General features: G+C 38.8%; 1 protein-coding gene across 1 annotated transcript in view; it reads left to right on the plus strand.

Annotated features, from left to right (window-relative positions):
- The window catches only part of TES (testin LIM domain protein), a 35,268-nt gene extending 27,546 nt beyond the window's left edge, over nt 1-7,722 (plus strand). The window contains exons 7-8 of the mRNA XM_063309502.1: nt 4,429-6,413; nt 6,464-7,722. Of these exons, the coding sequence (XP_063165572.1) occupies nt 4,429-4,620 (192 nt within the window). The 3' untranslated portion in view covers nt 4,621-6,413; nt 6,464-7,722. The remainder of the gene's footprint in view (nt 1-4,428; nt 6,414-6,463) is intronic.
- The last annotated feature ends 9,815 nt before the right edge of the window (nt 7,723-17,537 follow it).

Raw genomic sequence — 17,537 nt, forward strand, 5'->3', positions numbered from 1 at the left:
CAATAATATAGAATGTAGAACTGATAGCTGATTTTCAATCTTCCCCTTTAGGTTTTTGAGAAAGTGATGGTACTCCAGTACAGATACCTGTAAAGGAACCAGATTATCAGGGCGCTTTTCATTCAGGATTCAGAATAGGAATTCTGGGCATGGAGCAGAAATGGTGCACTGGTCACCTAGTAGATGACCTATATCAGGACTTTGATGTAGGAGTGTACCCCTTCTGGTCATTTTAGAGCTTTTGATAGCTTTGACTACTGTCACCCACACTATCCTCCAGGACTGCCTGCAAGTGTTGAGGGTCAGAGGCATGGTTTTATAGTGTTTCCACTCCTTCCTAAGCAGGCAATACCAATTGATGGTAATGGGGAGGAGTGGTTGTCCAGACAGTTGGTCACCCTCTCTCTCCTGTTATTCAACCTCTATATGAAGCTGTTGGGCAAGGTCATATCTCAGTTCAGCTTACAGGATCATTTCTATGCTATGATACCTAATTATACATCACCATTCTGGGTTGGATAGGAATTCAGTGGAAATTCTGACTAGGTGCCAGGCAACTGTAAGGGTCTGGATGAGAAGAAACAAGATGAGACTTATTCCTGCAGCATACAAGAATTTATAGAGTGGAGCAAGTGCTCTAACATCAACAATGTGATTATTAATTTCTAGTTTTCCTTGTATGGTGTTCTGGGCACAACTCTGAAGTAAGGAGGGCTATGGCTCAGTAGTAAGGCATGTGTTTTGCAGTCAGATGGTTCCAAGTTCAATTTCAATTTTAGGTAGGGTTGAAAAAACTCCTGCCTGAGGTCCTGGAGAGCCACTAACTAGCAAGTATTGATGATTCTGGACCAGTGGTCTGACACACTATGCGTTCTGTAGCAGTTAAGGCACTGGTCTAGGATCAGGAAGACTGAGTCCCAAGGTGGCCTTCAGCCATGAGAACACTTTGGGTGATTTGGGGGCAATTTTTTTCTCAGTCCAGCCTACTCACAGACTTGCTGTTATGAAAATAAAAACGAAAGAAGACCCCCATGTAAGACTCCATGAGCTCCTGGAGGAAAGGTAGGACATACTGTAAATCAAAAGAACTTCCTGTGTTCTTTATGGGAGCATCTGTGTGTATGCCTATAAATATGAGCATGCTCTGTAAATACTACAAAGAATGCAGAACAGGGTAGGCAAGTTGAACCCCAGTGATCTTGTGTGATCCCTAAAACTCCCTCTGAACACAGTTCCTGAAAATCAACAACAGTTTCCCCTCTATTTTGGGATAGGAAACTCAAGAAAACTGTAATATAAGCCTTCAGATATGATTAATATGGAGTGGGAAAACAAATCCCCTGCCCCAAACCAAGAAAATCAGAAAATCCTGGCCCCCATGTTCTTAACATGCTGTTGCTCACTTTGCATCATTGCTGCATCCCCTGTGGTCCTCCCCAAGAAATGTTAAGTATGGTGTCTTAAATTAATAACCATTATCTTATTGTTTAAAATATCCCACCAGTTTGTGAAGCAGAAGTAATATAAGATATCTGGTTTATCACTTCCTTTATCCTCAGGGTCTTATCCAAAGATATACTTTGACCTTGATTCATTAGAGAAGTAAGAATCTAGGATTCATATGTAACAGGAAGTGTTTGCTTCCTCTTTAGCTGCTCCTGTTGGTAAATGAGAGGAGGTGGTCAGTAGCATTTGTGAATGATGAACCAGAATTCTCAATAATTCTGGTCTATTGGAAATGAAACCATCATATTGCTGCAATTTATTATTCCAGAAGAACTGTAAAACTGAATATACATACGTAAGCATCAGAGGTTGGCAGGAACTTTAAGTTGAAGTTCTTATTCCCAATAAGTTACTTAGGAGTAAGCACTATTGAATTCAGTGGCACTTAGTTCTAATAGATCTGACAGGAATGAATTGTTGACTGCTCATGTAAGTGTTTTGATCTACTGAGAAATCAGTTCTATTGCATTTTGTGGGATTTGCATGTAGATAATCCCACAAAATAATAATATTAGAATTGTACCTTAATATTAAATTTATGTGATGATTTTTCTCAACTATAATAATAATTTTAAATGTTTTAAATCTTGTCAAGTATTCCTTCTTGTGGTTAGGTTTCATCTACTATGACTCAGCTGTGCCTTTTTATATTAAGGAACTCATAGGTCCATATACAACTATAGCATAGTTAATGGCTTATTCAGCCAAGCAATAGCATAGGGATTTCAGTTTATATAATGTGGTATCCAAGCAGAAGTTTCTTTGAAGCACCGAGCAAAGCAGCTATTTCCATATGCAAAAATCTTGTTCTGTGTACAATGTCATCTTGAATAGAATTTATCTCAGTGAAACAGATTAAGTCATTGCTATGTTTAGAATTGCTTTAGAGCAAATTCAGAGCAAAAGCAAGTAAGCATGCCAAATAAATATGAAGATCAGAGAATAATACTGTCCAGCAATAAATGTTCAGCTTTGAAGGATAGATGATCACAAATGTAAGGTATATTACAGATGTATGTTGTTGAGTTGCAGGTGTTCAGTCTCTGAATTTGCAGGGTGACTTTTCAGATCTTCAATTTTTGGTTTGCAATCTAGGTTTGATGAGTATACAATTATTGTGATATTTATTTTTTATGTTACAATTTTGTACTCTGACTTTGGTGAGCAGCTTTAAGTCAGCCATGCTGAAGCATCCTAAAGCCACATTAATGAATTAATGAATGAGGGCCCCAAAAAAGCACAAACTAAGCAATAATGTATATACAGGGCCAGAAAAGGGTGAGTGCATGTGTGTAGAGGAACAGCCCAGTCCTCTGTTGCCTATGTAAAATTCTTCGGTCTGTGTTTTGTTGGCTCACAGAATTCCTGTACTAGAAAATAACCTGGATGCAAAGAGATGATATGTAATACAGACCATGGGGGTGAAGATCTGAAAAGTGAAGTAAACTTTCTAACCTCACAATTCTTTCATTCCTCAAAGGCTTTCAGAAACAGCCAGTCATGATTAAGTTTTCTAAACATTCTCAGGGAAGGGGCCAATTTCATCTCCATGTTCCTGCTGGAAACTCATGACATGCCTTCCCTGCTTGAATATATTGCAGGCAGATTCTACTTAGAGTAAATAGTCTGAAAGATAATCAGGTCCTAAACTATAAAGGGCTTTAAAGATTATAACTAGCACCTTGAATTGGCTGCCAGTGCAACCCCTATACAGTAGTACCAGATTAATGTGACAGTGATAGGTGTGGCTTGTTGACAAATGGGCAGCTGCATCCTACACTGTTTGAAGTTTCCAGAGTCTTCAAGAGTACAGTCCTGTGTAGACCACATTGCAGTATTTGAGTCAAGTCTTGACAAGGATATGAGTGCCATGGCCAGCACCCTCTGTTCCAGGAACGGCTGGAACCGGTTCATCCACTGAAACTGGGCAAAGGGTTTCTTAGCCATGGCCTCCACCTGCTCTTCCTGCAATAGTCATTAGTCCAGGCTATTGCAAGCCTGTCCTTTCAGAAGGAGTGTCCTGGAAGCAGCCAGCTTTTTAATAAATACTCTATCTTACTTGGTTGATATTCCCTGTGCAGACCCTTAACAGCCTCCAGGCACCTGTTCTTTCACCTAAGATAGAAATGTATCATGTAGATCTTGAACAAAATAGGGAAAAGGGCTGAATCCTGGGAAACCTCATACTGGGATGCGCAAGGTCTTGATCCTCTTCCCCAGCAATGAATGACTGGAATTAGGAAGGAAGGAGCAGAAACACTGTAAAACATTCTCCCTATTACCAACCCTTGCAAATGACTCAGCAGGATGTGATGGTTGATAATATCAGATGCTGAAGTATTTAGCAGGACAAGGAGGATCACACTACCCTCATAATGGATCATTATGAGAGTGATCAGTGCAGTATCCATTCCAATGATGGTGATGATGGTGATGATATTGCTGTAAAGCTTACATCATACATTGTATTATTTCGATACTGTGGTATTTATACAATGCTGATTAAAAATTATCCATTCCATTTCTGAGCTTCCACCCCAACTAGGAAACCACCCATTGTGGTTTAACTTCGAATCAAAACACTATAGGTTGTTTGACCAACCATAACTTTCAAATCCTGCACTAAATTTAGGTCTGAACTAGACTATCCTCAGAGAGCATTTTGAATGTGAAGCAGTCTTCACATCGGTTTAATGTGGTGCGAGATGGTGTTGTTGCAAGGGGGAAGAACTGAGATGCTAAACATACACATGCATTCAAGTACACTACAAGTAATGAGATCATTGGCATTTTTGTGGCCTAGATCTAGAAAAGTTGACTAATTTCAACTGGTCAATTATGGCTATATTGTGTTAAATATTCTGAGCTTCATTACCTTTCAAACTCTGAAAGAAATGAGTGTTGGTTTCCTTTATTCCCCAGGTCTGCCAAGGCTGCCACAATGCTATTGACCCAGAAGTTCAGCGTGTGAGTTATAACAGCTTCAACTGGCACGCAACCACAGAGTGCTTTCTGTGCTCCTGCTGCAGCAAGTGTCTGATTGGCCAGAAGTTCATGCCGGTAGAAGGAATGGTTTTCTGCTCAGTGGAGTGCAAGAAAAAGATGATGTCCTAATGGGAAGGGAATCAAGCTGTGAAACCGAGTTTTGCCTTATTTCAAAGTCCTCTGCATGTCTACTGTATTGGGGCATTTTAAAAACAAAATCAACAGTATTAAATGGCAGAATCCAAAGATTTTTGTATTGCTAACTCGATCATTTATGATTTTAATTCTTACGCACTTCTCAGTGCTCATGATTTCTTGTTGCAGGATGTTTCTCAAGATAGGGACCTCAGTGTATTCATATACTTCAAAAATTATTTTATGGAGCAGTGTTTCTCAGCCTTGGCAGCTTGAAGATGTGTGGACTTCAACTCCCAGAATTCTCCACACATTTTCAAGCTGCCAAGGTTGAGAAACACTGCTATGGAGGGATGTGTCACCTTAAGGCCACTAAATGGTGGGCTGTATTTCCCATTATCAATGGCTGTTGGCCATGAGAGTGAATTCTGATGAGAGTTGGAATCCCACAATATCTGGAAGACCATGGGCTTTGCACTCTTCTCTTCTAGTCCTCAGTTGTTTTTTTTAATTTCTATTTGACATTATACAGATTCTTCAGTAACAAAATATTGATTGGATATGTTGTAAACATTATGTTTTATACTGGCGTTTCCCAACCTGGTGCCTTCAAATGTGCTGTGTTAAAATTCCCACACTTGTCAGCTAATAAAATACACTAATAGTATCTCTATAGTATGAATCTCATACTGCATCGTACTATTTTAGAGTCCATGAATATATGCATACACACACACAAGCAGAGCACTTAGAATTTAGTACTCCATTTATTGCATCTCCCTGCATGTGCCATTATAGCATAGCGTAGGAAATACACTTTTGATGTTTTTATTCGCTCAGGGAGATTTTAAAGGGTGCAATAACATTCCAACCCTTTGCCTTTAGAGTATTGCAGTACAGTTGGGCATAGATATTTGCATTAGCATGCAGTTGCCCTCAAGCATACAGTAATTAGGCTGATTCTTTCAAAAGCCTTCTAGCTCTCATTGCCACAACAGGTGGCAGCACTTACCAATTCCAGCTGATGCTGAAAAACATTAAGCAGTACCAAGCAAGATTAGTACCTGTGTGGGAGACAGTGATGAAATTCCAGGACTGTAGGCTAGACTTGGACATTGAAAAAAATATCCTGGAAAAAGGAAAGGACCAGCTGTATTGTTGCCAATAAAACAATCTCAATGGACCCATTAAGGCTTTCCAGTGCTTCAGATCTGAAGGGAAACTGGTGCTTCAGAGTACGTATGGACATGCATATCTCTAGACCTGGGTTCTCATTCACCTCAGCCAGAGAAGTAGTTGAGCTTGACTCAGAAGTGTCTTCATTTAACTTTCAACGGGTTTTGGGGGTAAAAGTCTTTACATTTGTTGTTATTTTTCAATATTTGCATAAGGACACGTTTTGCTCTTTAGGCTTAGAATGTGAATTTGTTGGACTGAAAGCTTGTAAGAATGCAGAAGTCTTTTCATCCTGTCTTTTTGGGAGGTTGGTTTGTTGTTGAGTGTGGTCAGTTTGCCCTGGGCAACGAAGGCCTTTAGTAATAGGGACCCAGTTGCCTTTTGTCCCCCAGATTAATGATTTGATTTTATGTAATTGTTGTACCAGCGAACCCAGGATTTTAAAAATTTCATTAGCACAAGCTCTTTTTTCTTGTATATTACTCTTTCCTGCAGCATTCTTAAAAAATCAAGAGCTGTAATTAATTCCCTGAGTGATGAGGACATGGGTTGCACAATTCCAAGTGACTTTTGGAAGTCCAAAAAATCAAACTGCTCTGTTATGCTTTGCAGTAACTCTCTGGGTTTGTTAGTTCCCCTTGCGCCATACTGCTGATGCAAGTTAAGTCAAAAAAGGAAAGCCATATGGAGAACCTTCATTCACATAGAGTGTAAATTGCCTCTGAAGCTAGAACAGAGGCCATGTTTGCTGACCACCCCCTAATTTCCAGATCCTTTTCCCTCTTCATATACCCTGCAAGGGGTATTTAGCAATGTGATGTTTGCTGTATGCAAGCAGGTTCTCTTGTGATTTAGAACTCCACTTGTGGAAGCTTTGGCAAATCTACTTGAGTGAAGAAGGCTTACAACTGCTAACGTTTGCCCAGCAACAAATATAGAGTTGCAGGACAAGATACAGCAAGCACATCTCTGTCCTCTCCCTCATACATTCTTTTTTAATCCATTCAATCGTGTCTGATTCTCAATCAGCTGTTAACTAAAATAATAATATACATAAATGGGAAATTAGTCTTTTGCCAAACAAAGTGCCAGCTCCCTGCATACTTTGTTTCTAGGAGTGCTCCTGGACTCGATCAGCAAACCACATACAGCGTACTGATTTCTTTGGGCATGTGCCTGTCTGCCTAGAATGAACCATGTGCATGCGTCTAAGTGTGTAATCACAGAGAGAAAGACCATCAGAGAGATTGCAAGGAGCATTTGAGAGGGTAGAGGAAAGGGTGAGGAACAGCCTTACCAGTTTGTCTTCTAGTCAGTGATATCCTCATCATGGCATACTTTCTCAAGGATTCAGGTTGACAGCAGCCATGATATATTCCCAGAAGTTTTAATGTGATACAGAAAAATCAAGGACTCCTGAACCTGTTTTTGGTGAATTATACATGTATGCACCTGAAATTGAAGTGGATGAACCAAGAAACTACCTAGTTTTATATCTGCTCAGCACATCTCTCATTTGGCATTCTTTTGAGGAGTGAAAGCTTAGTAACAACTAGGATTGTGTTGAAAATGTTCTTCATTAATAGAACTTCTGGTTTGCGTACAAAAGATTTTCAGGCTTGGTCTCTGGGTAGGACTGGTCGGTTCCTTTATGTGAAATTCTGGAGAGCAGCTGTCAGTTTGTATAAGAAATATACAACCTGGTTTAACCACTGGGCTGACTCAGTGCTATGTACCAAGCTTTGACTTAGTGTGATGTAATTAGTAGCATGCTAAATGTAGGAAGATACACACAAAAGATTGGGGGGGAGGGGGGAGGTTGGCTGTGTAAACCTTGTAAACTCATTCAACTCAACTCTTCTAAAACTAAAGAACTCTGTATGCATATAATAAATGCTCGCAAATAAAATATTTTGCCGGGATTAAGATTTCCTAGGTTTAAATTGTGTATTTCATTTTATGTCTTGGCCATTGTAATGAGCATACTATTCCAGCAGGGGGTGATGGGTTCAAAGGTAAAAAAGAGCTTGTTAAATAAGTTGAAGCTTTATACTTCGACATAAAAAAAAAGCCGACCGGTTTCCTGTTTCATAACTCTAGACCCTTAATAGTAGTTGCCTAGATAAGTGCTCCCATAGACCTATAAACATATCTGTTGTTGAAGTTTTACAATAGTTGCAAATCAGATGTACCATTAACATTCAGTGACTGTAATATATACACAATCCAAGTTTTGATCTGAGTCAATTCTAGGTTCAGTTTTTAAAAAAATGCTTGCTTGCTTGCTTATTTATTTATTTATTTTGACAGAATGAGAGAGAGAGGTACAACAGTCCATTTCTATAATATTAACCCTACATAGTTTCATCTAGATCTCTTCAACAGTTTCACCAGCATACTTTTTGTATATTTCATCTCTTAATGTTAAGATGATTTTGCATATTAGCTCAAAAGAAAAAAAGTGACCGTCTCTCATACCTCAAGATACAGCAGATGACAAAAATGAATGCTCATTTCTTAGTTTTGTATTAACGCTATAGTACAGCCATAGATGTCTTTGCAAATACAGATAATCAGGGTGTGAGAGCCTAAATCATGGCTGCAGGACCAGAATCTCCAGGCATTGATATGACCCTCAGTGTAGTGCCAAAGCTCTCCAGAAACTGCCCCCAACTATAATTTGTAATATACTGGAAGAGTGATTAGTCAATTCATGGAGACTAACCCTATTGACTTCAACTTAATTTTATCCATGTTTCTGTCCTGAATACACTTTTCTTGAGAGTGTTGCCCCCAAAGGCCAAGTGTGGGCCTCACTCTCAAAAGAGATGTGTTCCTGGTCTAGATGCATTTATTGTATTTATGTGATTTATCTCCTGACTTAACCCAAGCAGACCCAAGTGATCTACAGATACTAGAATTAAAATTACTACTAATTATAAATGCAAAATCTGAAAAATGCACTCCAGTGCTGATAGGTGCATGTTAATCACTGAAGGCCTTCCAGAACAACCAAGCGTTTGCAAGCTTCTAGAAAGCCACCAGAGGAAGCCATCCTCACCTTGGGGAGATGGGGGGCAAGCTGTTCCAAAGGAAGACAGAAACTCACACCATTATGAAAGGAGGGAACCGTCAGCAGGTGTTCTGGGACTGTCCCAATTGGCCTGACAGAAGCCATCTGGGAAAGGTGGCCATGTAGATACGCAAGCCCTGAGCCTTTCAGGGTTTTGCACGTAGTGACCAGCACCCTGAAAGAAGCTGGCATCCAATGCAGCTCCCCCAGCCAAGGGCTTGGTTATATTTCTGGCCATTGGTGGATATATGCCTAGGGCTATACTGGATGCTGCATGATACTCCATAATAGGCAGAGCATTGTATTTGTACAAATTATGATGCAATTTGGGCATGGTGGCTCAGCGGTTAAGATGTTAGCACAGATCAGAGTGCTAACTCTGCAGAGAAATCAACAGTTTCTCATCTTTCATTTCTAGCTTTCAAAGTATAAACCGATCTTAGGCTCAACAGTTAACCAACTCACGTTGGTAGCTTTCAGGGGCATCTGGGTCAAAAACATCAAGGTAGCTCATGTGACTCTTTTAAAAAATGGGTAGGGTTTCAATCATGCAGTCTCAGCTGTGATTCTGACTTTATTGACACCTCCTCTCTCACCCACCCCCACCCCACCAAAATGCCCCTGCTTGCTTTAACAAAACAAGAAGCTTAAATAATCAGTGCCCTCTTCTTCAGCCGGTCTGACAAGATATTTATAGCAAAAAAAGAATAAAGCATACTGGATCCTGCATGATACTCCATAATAGGCAGAGCATTGTATTTGTACAAATTATGATGCAATTATGACGCAATTTGGGCATGGTGGCTCCGCGGTTAAGATGCTAGGCTTGTCGACCAGAAGGTTGCAAGTTTGGCAGTTCGAGACCCAAGCGCCGTGTGACGGAGTGAGTTCCCACACTCGGCCCAGCTCTTGCTAACCTAGCAATTCGAAAGCATGCAAATGCAAGTAGATAAATAGGTGCCAATTCGGCGGGAAGGTAACATGACTATCATGCTGGCCACATGACCGCGGAAGTGTCTTCAGACAACCTGGGCTCTTCGGCCAATGGAGATGAGCACCACCCCCTAGTGTCGGACACGACTAAACGGGAACCTTTACCTTTATTTTTATGATGGAATTTAATCCTAGCCTTTACTGAATTATTATTCATATTACATCCCACTCCTCAAAACGTCATGTAGCGTTTTATCCCACTCTTCACTTCTTTTATGCTCTGACCAATGAGGTATCAGTATGAGAAGTAATTATTCACCCAGAACTTCTCATGAGTTATGGAACCTGAGTGTGATTTAAACCAGGCCTTCCCTAATCTGCATCTGGTATTCTAACCATCCACTATAACTCAGGACCATATCGCTTGTGCCCGCCAAAGCCTTGGATATGATGCCATGCCATTCTTGGATATTTCTTCTCATGCCTGCCAATAAAAATAAACAATTGCCTGCCTTCCATCATATCTAAAATCTGCTTTAGCAATCACCTAACTCTAACTAATGGTAGGGTTGGTGTTGTTCCTTATGACCAAACTGCATGAGACTAATTGAAACTGCACCATTATTATTATTTTTACTATTATTATTAATAATAATAATTTTATGGTTAATATATTAGAATTCAAGTATCCATCACTGAAATAAATGCTATACTCAATACAGGATATGGAAGATATGGGTGAATTCAGCCATTGACTGAAAAAAGCCAACTTTTTCCACTCTTCAGCATCCTTCTAAAAGATTCTTGTTTTTATTTATTTCTCAAATTTAAACTACCACCCATCTTCCCCTGAAGGGGGACTCTGAGCGGTTGTTCCAATCCAGTAGCGGAACTGAATGGGAATTTAGTTTAATATATTTGGAAGGAACCAGATCAGGGCAGCTAACTGGAAACACTTTGCAGGTCAGAGCTGGGCTCTTTAAAAGTAACTGCTTTTTCCCACCAAAGGCAGTAATAATTCCATTCAAAATAATTATTTGAGATTACAGTAAATAAGAGGGCGAGCTGCAATTATGTAATAAAAATGCAGTAATTTTTGACAGTTTAGTGCTGGCTGGGGAATTCTGGGACTTGAAGTCCACATATCTTAAAGTGGCCAAGGTTGAGAAATACTGGGTTAAGGCACCAGGCTAGAAGCCAGGAGACCATGAGTTTGAGTCCTGCCTTAGCCACAAAGCCAGCTGGGTGACCGTGGGCCAGTCACTCTCCCTCAGCCCTAAGAAGGAGGAAATGGCAAACATCTTCTGAACTCTTGCCAAGAAAAGTGCAGGGACTAGTCCAGGCAGTTACCAGGCGTAAACAATGACTTGAAGGTACTGAAAAAACTTTTTTTTTGACAAATTATAAGGTTTTTTAGTGGAACAAATAATGGAATTTTGTCATGACACTGAAATGTAAACTCTGCCCCTATCATATGCACCTGTGTATGTAAGGGATGGAGTGTGTGTTGCACACATATTTCATCGATTTAATGAAACTGCCAGAGTCTGAATAGTATTTTTAAAGGACCGAGAGTTTATCTTTTAAAACATCCTGACCCCTCAAGGTCAGCATGCCTGATTTTTACAGCTGAAAGTCTCTGGTTGTAAAAATACCATTAAAACATAAAAATAACCAAACATGTGCTGTGTTTTTATGACACTCAAAATTAAGGCTATGAGAAACATACATACAGCTGACCACTAGATGACAACAAAGAGTTAATTTTTACTGTGTGTGTGCAGACCAACAATGATAGCCCTACCCCCAAGTGAAAATAAATAAGTTTTAGTATCATTTTAACTAGACATAAAAAGATTTCAGAGAGAGGTAGAAAGCGGACTGCACAATTTAAAATAAAACCTGTAAACATTCTCACTGCCAAGTAAAGGAATATTTACAACGGGAATTGTTCCCTGAAAGATCAGGCAAGGTGCAATTCTGTCTCTGAATGCCTAACTTCATAAAAATGTTGCATTGCTTCATGTTTGCAGAAATTCCTATGAAAACCTAATTAATTAAAAGCTAAGGGTAAAAATGGATTCTTTCCTTTGGAAGCATTTGGAATAAATGTAGAAAGTTGTCTTAGAATTCAGTGGTTAGGATAAGAATTTGGTGTGTGTTATCCCAGCAGTAAATAAGTCTCACTAGCTTTTTTTTTTAATAAAAAAGAGGAACAAGTTGAGGGCCTAGGACCACCTCTGAGGGATCTGGGCTGCAAAAATCCAACTGACCACTAGATGGCAGTAAGAGGCAAAGGATTTTCTAACTCTTGGCTGCCATCTTGCAGTGGTTTGGATTATTGGCCATATCACGCTTGCCTCCTAAGGTTTTATATGTGGCCCACAGTTGTTACCAAGTAGTAATTTAATATGACTATTAGAAAAAGTATTATATACTACATTATACTTAATTTTCATTGTCCCAGAAGCACCCAGAAAGCTCTTTTGTCACAGGAGAGTTTAGCTTCTTTATAATTGTGTTAATTGCTGTTGGTTGGTTTTATCTCAGTTACTATGTATGTTATTTATTATTTGGTTATAAGGTTTTTATTTTGTTTTTATTCATTGTTCATCACTCAGAGTCAGGCATTTGAGATGGGTGGCTGTATAAATTGAAATAATAATTTTAATAATTTTAATTTCTTAAGCAAATTTATATAGCCACCCAACTCACACATGGTGGCTCCGGACAGCTTACAAGATTAAAATACAAATACAAAAAAGCCCCACCCCCCCACAGCAACAACAAACACACTCAAACGAACACTTGATCGGCTCCAAATTGACCTGGGGACCCCAGGCCCACTGACAAAACCACGTCTTCAGGGCCTTCCAGAGAAGGAGCAAGGTGGGGGCCAATCTTATCTCTGGGGGATTCCATAGGGAGGGAGCCACCATGGAGAAGGCCCTTTTTCTCAGTCCCACTAGATGCATTTCTTCATTGATGAGACCCACATCATACCTTGAATAATAATAATAATACCACCATAACTGGGCCCTAAACATCTAGATCAGTGTTTCCCAACCTTGACGACGTTAAGTTGTGTGGACTTCAACTCCCAGAATTCCACAGCCGGTCATGTTCAAGAGTTTTGCAGACCAAATTTGGAAGCTCTGCTTAGTGACATCTATCAGATCTTCCTGCTTCCGTCAGAATGAAGAAAGTAACATCTTAGCACAAGTTCTGCCCCTTTGGGGAAAATGTGCAATGTCGGAAAATATATAGAAAGGGAGCAGAGCTTGCATTGCCATGCTGGAAAACGCCTTTCATCACTCTGAATCTTGTAACCCCAGCGCCACCCCCACCCCCCATCTGGCTGATGCTGCTGGAGCTACCCTTTCAAAGCTATGTTTTTAACATAATGCACCCCCAAAATGAAGCATTTTATTCCAATTGCATTAAGAAAGCATTAACCCCCTATTTTTGGATTTACAGGGTAAAAGAACAGCATTGTAAAGAAAAAGGCATGAAAGGAATAGTACAGATTAGAGGTCAAAAGTAAGAGGGATTTTTTTCCCCTCAACTATTATTTAAACAGTTGTGGGGAGGAATATGTGCAGATGTTAAGAGGCTGTTAGTTCCTAAACCACAAAAATCAAAGGTAATTTTTTAAAAATATGTAGCCTGAATATTGTTACCATAGCTGAAAGACTAACAAAACTATTAAATACTTAAGCCCATTGCAAAGCAGAATCTGAAGCTTGGATTTGCAAAGCTTTGTAATCATTCCATGAAGTTCAAGATGTTTGGCAGCCTTTTAGAAAACTTAGAAGGTAATAAAAGTTTACCAGTAAGAATGTAAGCAGCCTTGTATGGTAATAGTGATCACTACTGCATATTTTAGTAATACAGTGCCTCTTGTATCATGGGTTGGGCCTCAGTTGTATAGTTTTTCCTCTTTGGAAGGGACCAGAGTGTAAATATTCTTTTAACATCAAAAAGCCACAAAGGGAAGCAGTGAAGCCTAAAAGAGCAAATGGATTTTTGAACTTGCTGTATTGAGTTTGGTGTTACAGTGTACATTTTTCCTGGGAATAAACCCCTTTGAAGGTACTGGTCCTTGATTCTGAATACACACAAAAGATTATAAAGCAGGATGTGAACCTTAGGAGAGGGAATTCCAATTTGCCTCCCCTCACACACCCAAAAAAAGATTAGGCTTGGGAGTTTTTTAGTAGTATTACTACTTCAATCCTATTTTATTTATTTCATAACGTTATTTGATTGTTATTCTGCCATTCAGGTCCCTTTTCAGATGCAAACTGTAAAATCCCAATGAATTTTGTTTAAAAGTATTCCATAGCCTCTAATGATTGAAATCTTCAGGGATGTTTTACTCAAGGTAAGTTCTCCAACATGAAGGACTAAGAGTCTCACACATCTTCAAGACTACCCAGTTATTATCACATAAACTTTCCTGGATCAAATATCTGCAAAAGCTTAAGCGATAATCAATTCATCCTTAAGATACCACAAAACTCTGTTGGTTTTGCTGAAAAAGATTAACAGTATTACTCACTGTTTGCCAAATAGTGCTTTGTTATTTTGTTATTTCTATTACATAATGACAAAGGGAAATTCCACATGTTTTAATATATAATTCAAACTTTCCCCAAGTTAAATTGGATATGTGGAAGGCTTCTGGATTAGTATTTTGAGACTCTAGGTATTTCTAGAACTAAGAAAATTGTTTATAATGCAAAAAAAAAACAGCAGCAGCATCCTGTCTTCAGAATTAAGGACATCCTGTCATAATTAATTACCAAAAATATTTAGTTTATGACTACAGAAGGAAAGAAAACTCTTAAAGCTGAATTTTTTTTCCTTCCTTCCTTCCTTCCTTCTGACCATCATGGGACATCCTTGCATTTCTCCTATTCCACATTCATATCTAAAAACTGACAAATATAATGTGTGCAAACCTAATCAGTTAAAAAAAATATCCAGGGATATATACAGATCAAATAAGTATTTTAAAAAACAAAGCATATATCTTTCAGTTCTCGTAGTGGATTGTGTATATCATACTTCAACGGATAGCATGAATTATCTGCAGAAATTTCCAGTTTAGTTCTAAACATGGCATTTGAAAATATTTCCTATTGGTTTGAGCACAGTTTGCTTGGCTATGGTGTGATGATAAGGATGTTCCGCAAAACAGAGTCAACTGCTTTTTATAGATCAACGATATATTTTTAACTAATTTCTTAAGTTATGGACTGCAATAAGAGGGGTGTGGTAAAAGCAAAAAATATTTTTGGTAACTTACTTGATAGTTTTCCAAACACTGTGCAGTCTATAAAATGGGAGACAAGATATCTGACTGGAGAGATATATTAGGTGCTGACCAATTCTGAATCAAAATAATTTCTAACTCTTAGCACATGTTCATATTAATATTCAGTGGTAGCAACTCATTTTTATATGGTTTTTGTTCAGCTTATTGAGCAAAGAGTGTTTAGTTAGCAATAACAGCAAAACAAGCAACAAAGCACAAGGACACCTAAATAATAACCACTAATCCCCACAACCACCATAAAGTCCTTCCTAAATTTCTAGACCTTGGCAACAAATACAGCTACACTAAGGTATACTGGATGTATTAAAAGATTGTTCTCATCGAATCAATCTTATCAATTTCTTAATCTAAATTAACAAGTTTCCAGGGAGCTTCTTCATAAGAAATTTATACATTGGACAGCAGACTTCATAAAACTAATAAAAGAAAGAGAGGAGAAGAAAATCTGGATTCTTGCATACCTACCTTAGTCTCCATTCCTAATCCTGACAAGGACAACATAACAAAATATGCATCAGGATACCACAAGTTCCACCCTTTTGTACTTACATTGTGACATCACACACAAGTAAGTAAGGGATAAAGTTTGCACTTTTTTATATATTTCTTTTCTTTTTCTTACTTTCTCCTTTTTTTCCTTTCCTTGCACTTTTTATTCTTTCTTTTTATCTTTTTCTCTTTGAATTTGGTTTGTATTTTCTTTTACTTTTGTAATAAAAATCTTCAATAAAAATTATTTTTAAATTGCCAGATGTTCAAGCAACAACTGAAATCTCAATTTTTACAAATTTCCAAAGAAATATTAGAACAATAGAAAGGTTTTGAGATTGATTTTTATTTTATTTATTTATTTGAATTTATTAGCTTCCCAATTTCAATGTACTCCAGTTAACTGAATATCCTAATAAATTACCAAACTGCTGCAAAAAGCTTGCAGGAGAAACATCCACCAACTGGAATCTAATCTGGGCTGGGAGAGGAGGTGAGTTTTGACAGATTGCTAGACCAATGGATTTAGACATCTGTCAGAACATGATGCATAGGGTGGGTGGAAGCTTATGGTGTCTTCCGCTTTACTGGAAAGTTCCCATTCATCCTATAGATTAGGCAGTGCAACCTCTACCCAACTCATGAACAATCCATGGATTATCTGTCTCTTCTGCTCACTTTCACTTGTTCCCTTTGTCTGTCTATCTTTGTCTACTGAGTTTCTCATTTACTCATCTTTCTCTTGCCTTTTCTCTATTTTTCTTCTGCTCTCTCACACATCCTTGCTCCATTCCTTCTCACTCTATCTCTCTCACACTTTCCTGCTCTCTCTCTCTCTCTCTCCACTCACTCACTCACTCACACACACAGATACACAGACACACTCACTCACTCACACACACAGATACACAGACACTCACTCACTCACTGTTTCTTCTCAATCTATAAACAACTGATGGGGGACTATTGACAGGTAGGTCCTACATTTCTCTAGACCCCCCATTCTCCAGCCTAGCACTGTAAATAGCCCTTTCCACCACTCTCACTGCCGGAACAAAAAATTGCCATTAAAAGTTCCAGCACTATTCCCCATGTAAAACAAGGGATCATTTACATTTCTCCAGATTCATTCATTCATTCATTCATTCATTCATTCATTCATTCATTCATTCATTCATTCATATATATAGCCTCTAAAGGGTGATCTTTTTAATGAAATCATTTTACAATTTATAAGAATTCAAATTCTTATAATATAATAACAAATATTTTTGCACAAGGAGCCCCTCTTGTCTTCAGAAGATTAAAGACCACAGACATTGCCAGGGCTGAAAACTGGGTGTGTACACTGCAACTGTGACCAACAGGAGTTTGGCAGATTCCAGCCCCTAACCACATCATCAACGTGGTCACTGCAAAGTGCCAGAAGTTCTGCATACAGCAACACTTGTGATACAAGAAATGGGAAAACCCCCTATTAACATTGGACCAGAGAAATATGAAGTTGGGCAGCTCCACCTATGGACTGGGGGTGAAACAAAGATTGTGTCATGTCTTTAAAAAAAAGATTAGCAACATATGAGGTGCAGTTAGACCTATGGGTGAGCTCTGAAGCAAACAGAGCCTTCCCTATTCTGTTTATCATTGGTTTGTATGGTTTAGACCAGCATTTCTCAACCTTAGCAACTTTAAGAAGTGTGGACTTCAACTCCCAGAATTGGAGTCCACACTTCTTAAAGTGTGGGGTTGAGAAATGCTGGTTTAGACCAAGAATTCCTCAACACTTGGAAGGATTTAAAACCTGGTTTTCTGCATTTGCCTTTTTCTTTCTTTAAGAGGGCCAGTATGCCCCTTTACAATGCGAATCTTACTGAAAAGTCCCAGACAATGTTTCATAAA

The sequence above is a fragment of the Candoia aspera genome, chromosome 7 (assembly GCF_035149785.1).
Source record: "Candoia aspera isolate rCanAsp1 chromosome 7, rCanAsp1.hap2, whole genome shotgun sequence".
Classification (NCBI taxonomy): domain Eukaryota; kingdom Metazoa; phylum Chordata; class Lepidosauria; order Squamata; family Boidae; genus Candoia; species Candoia aspera.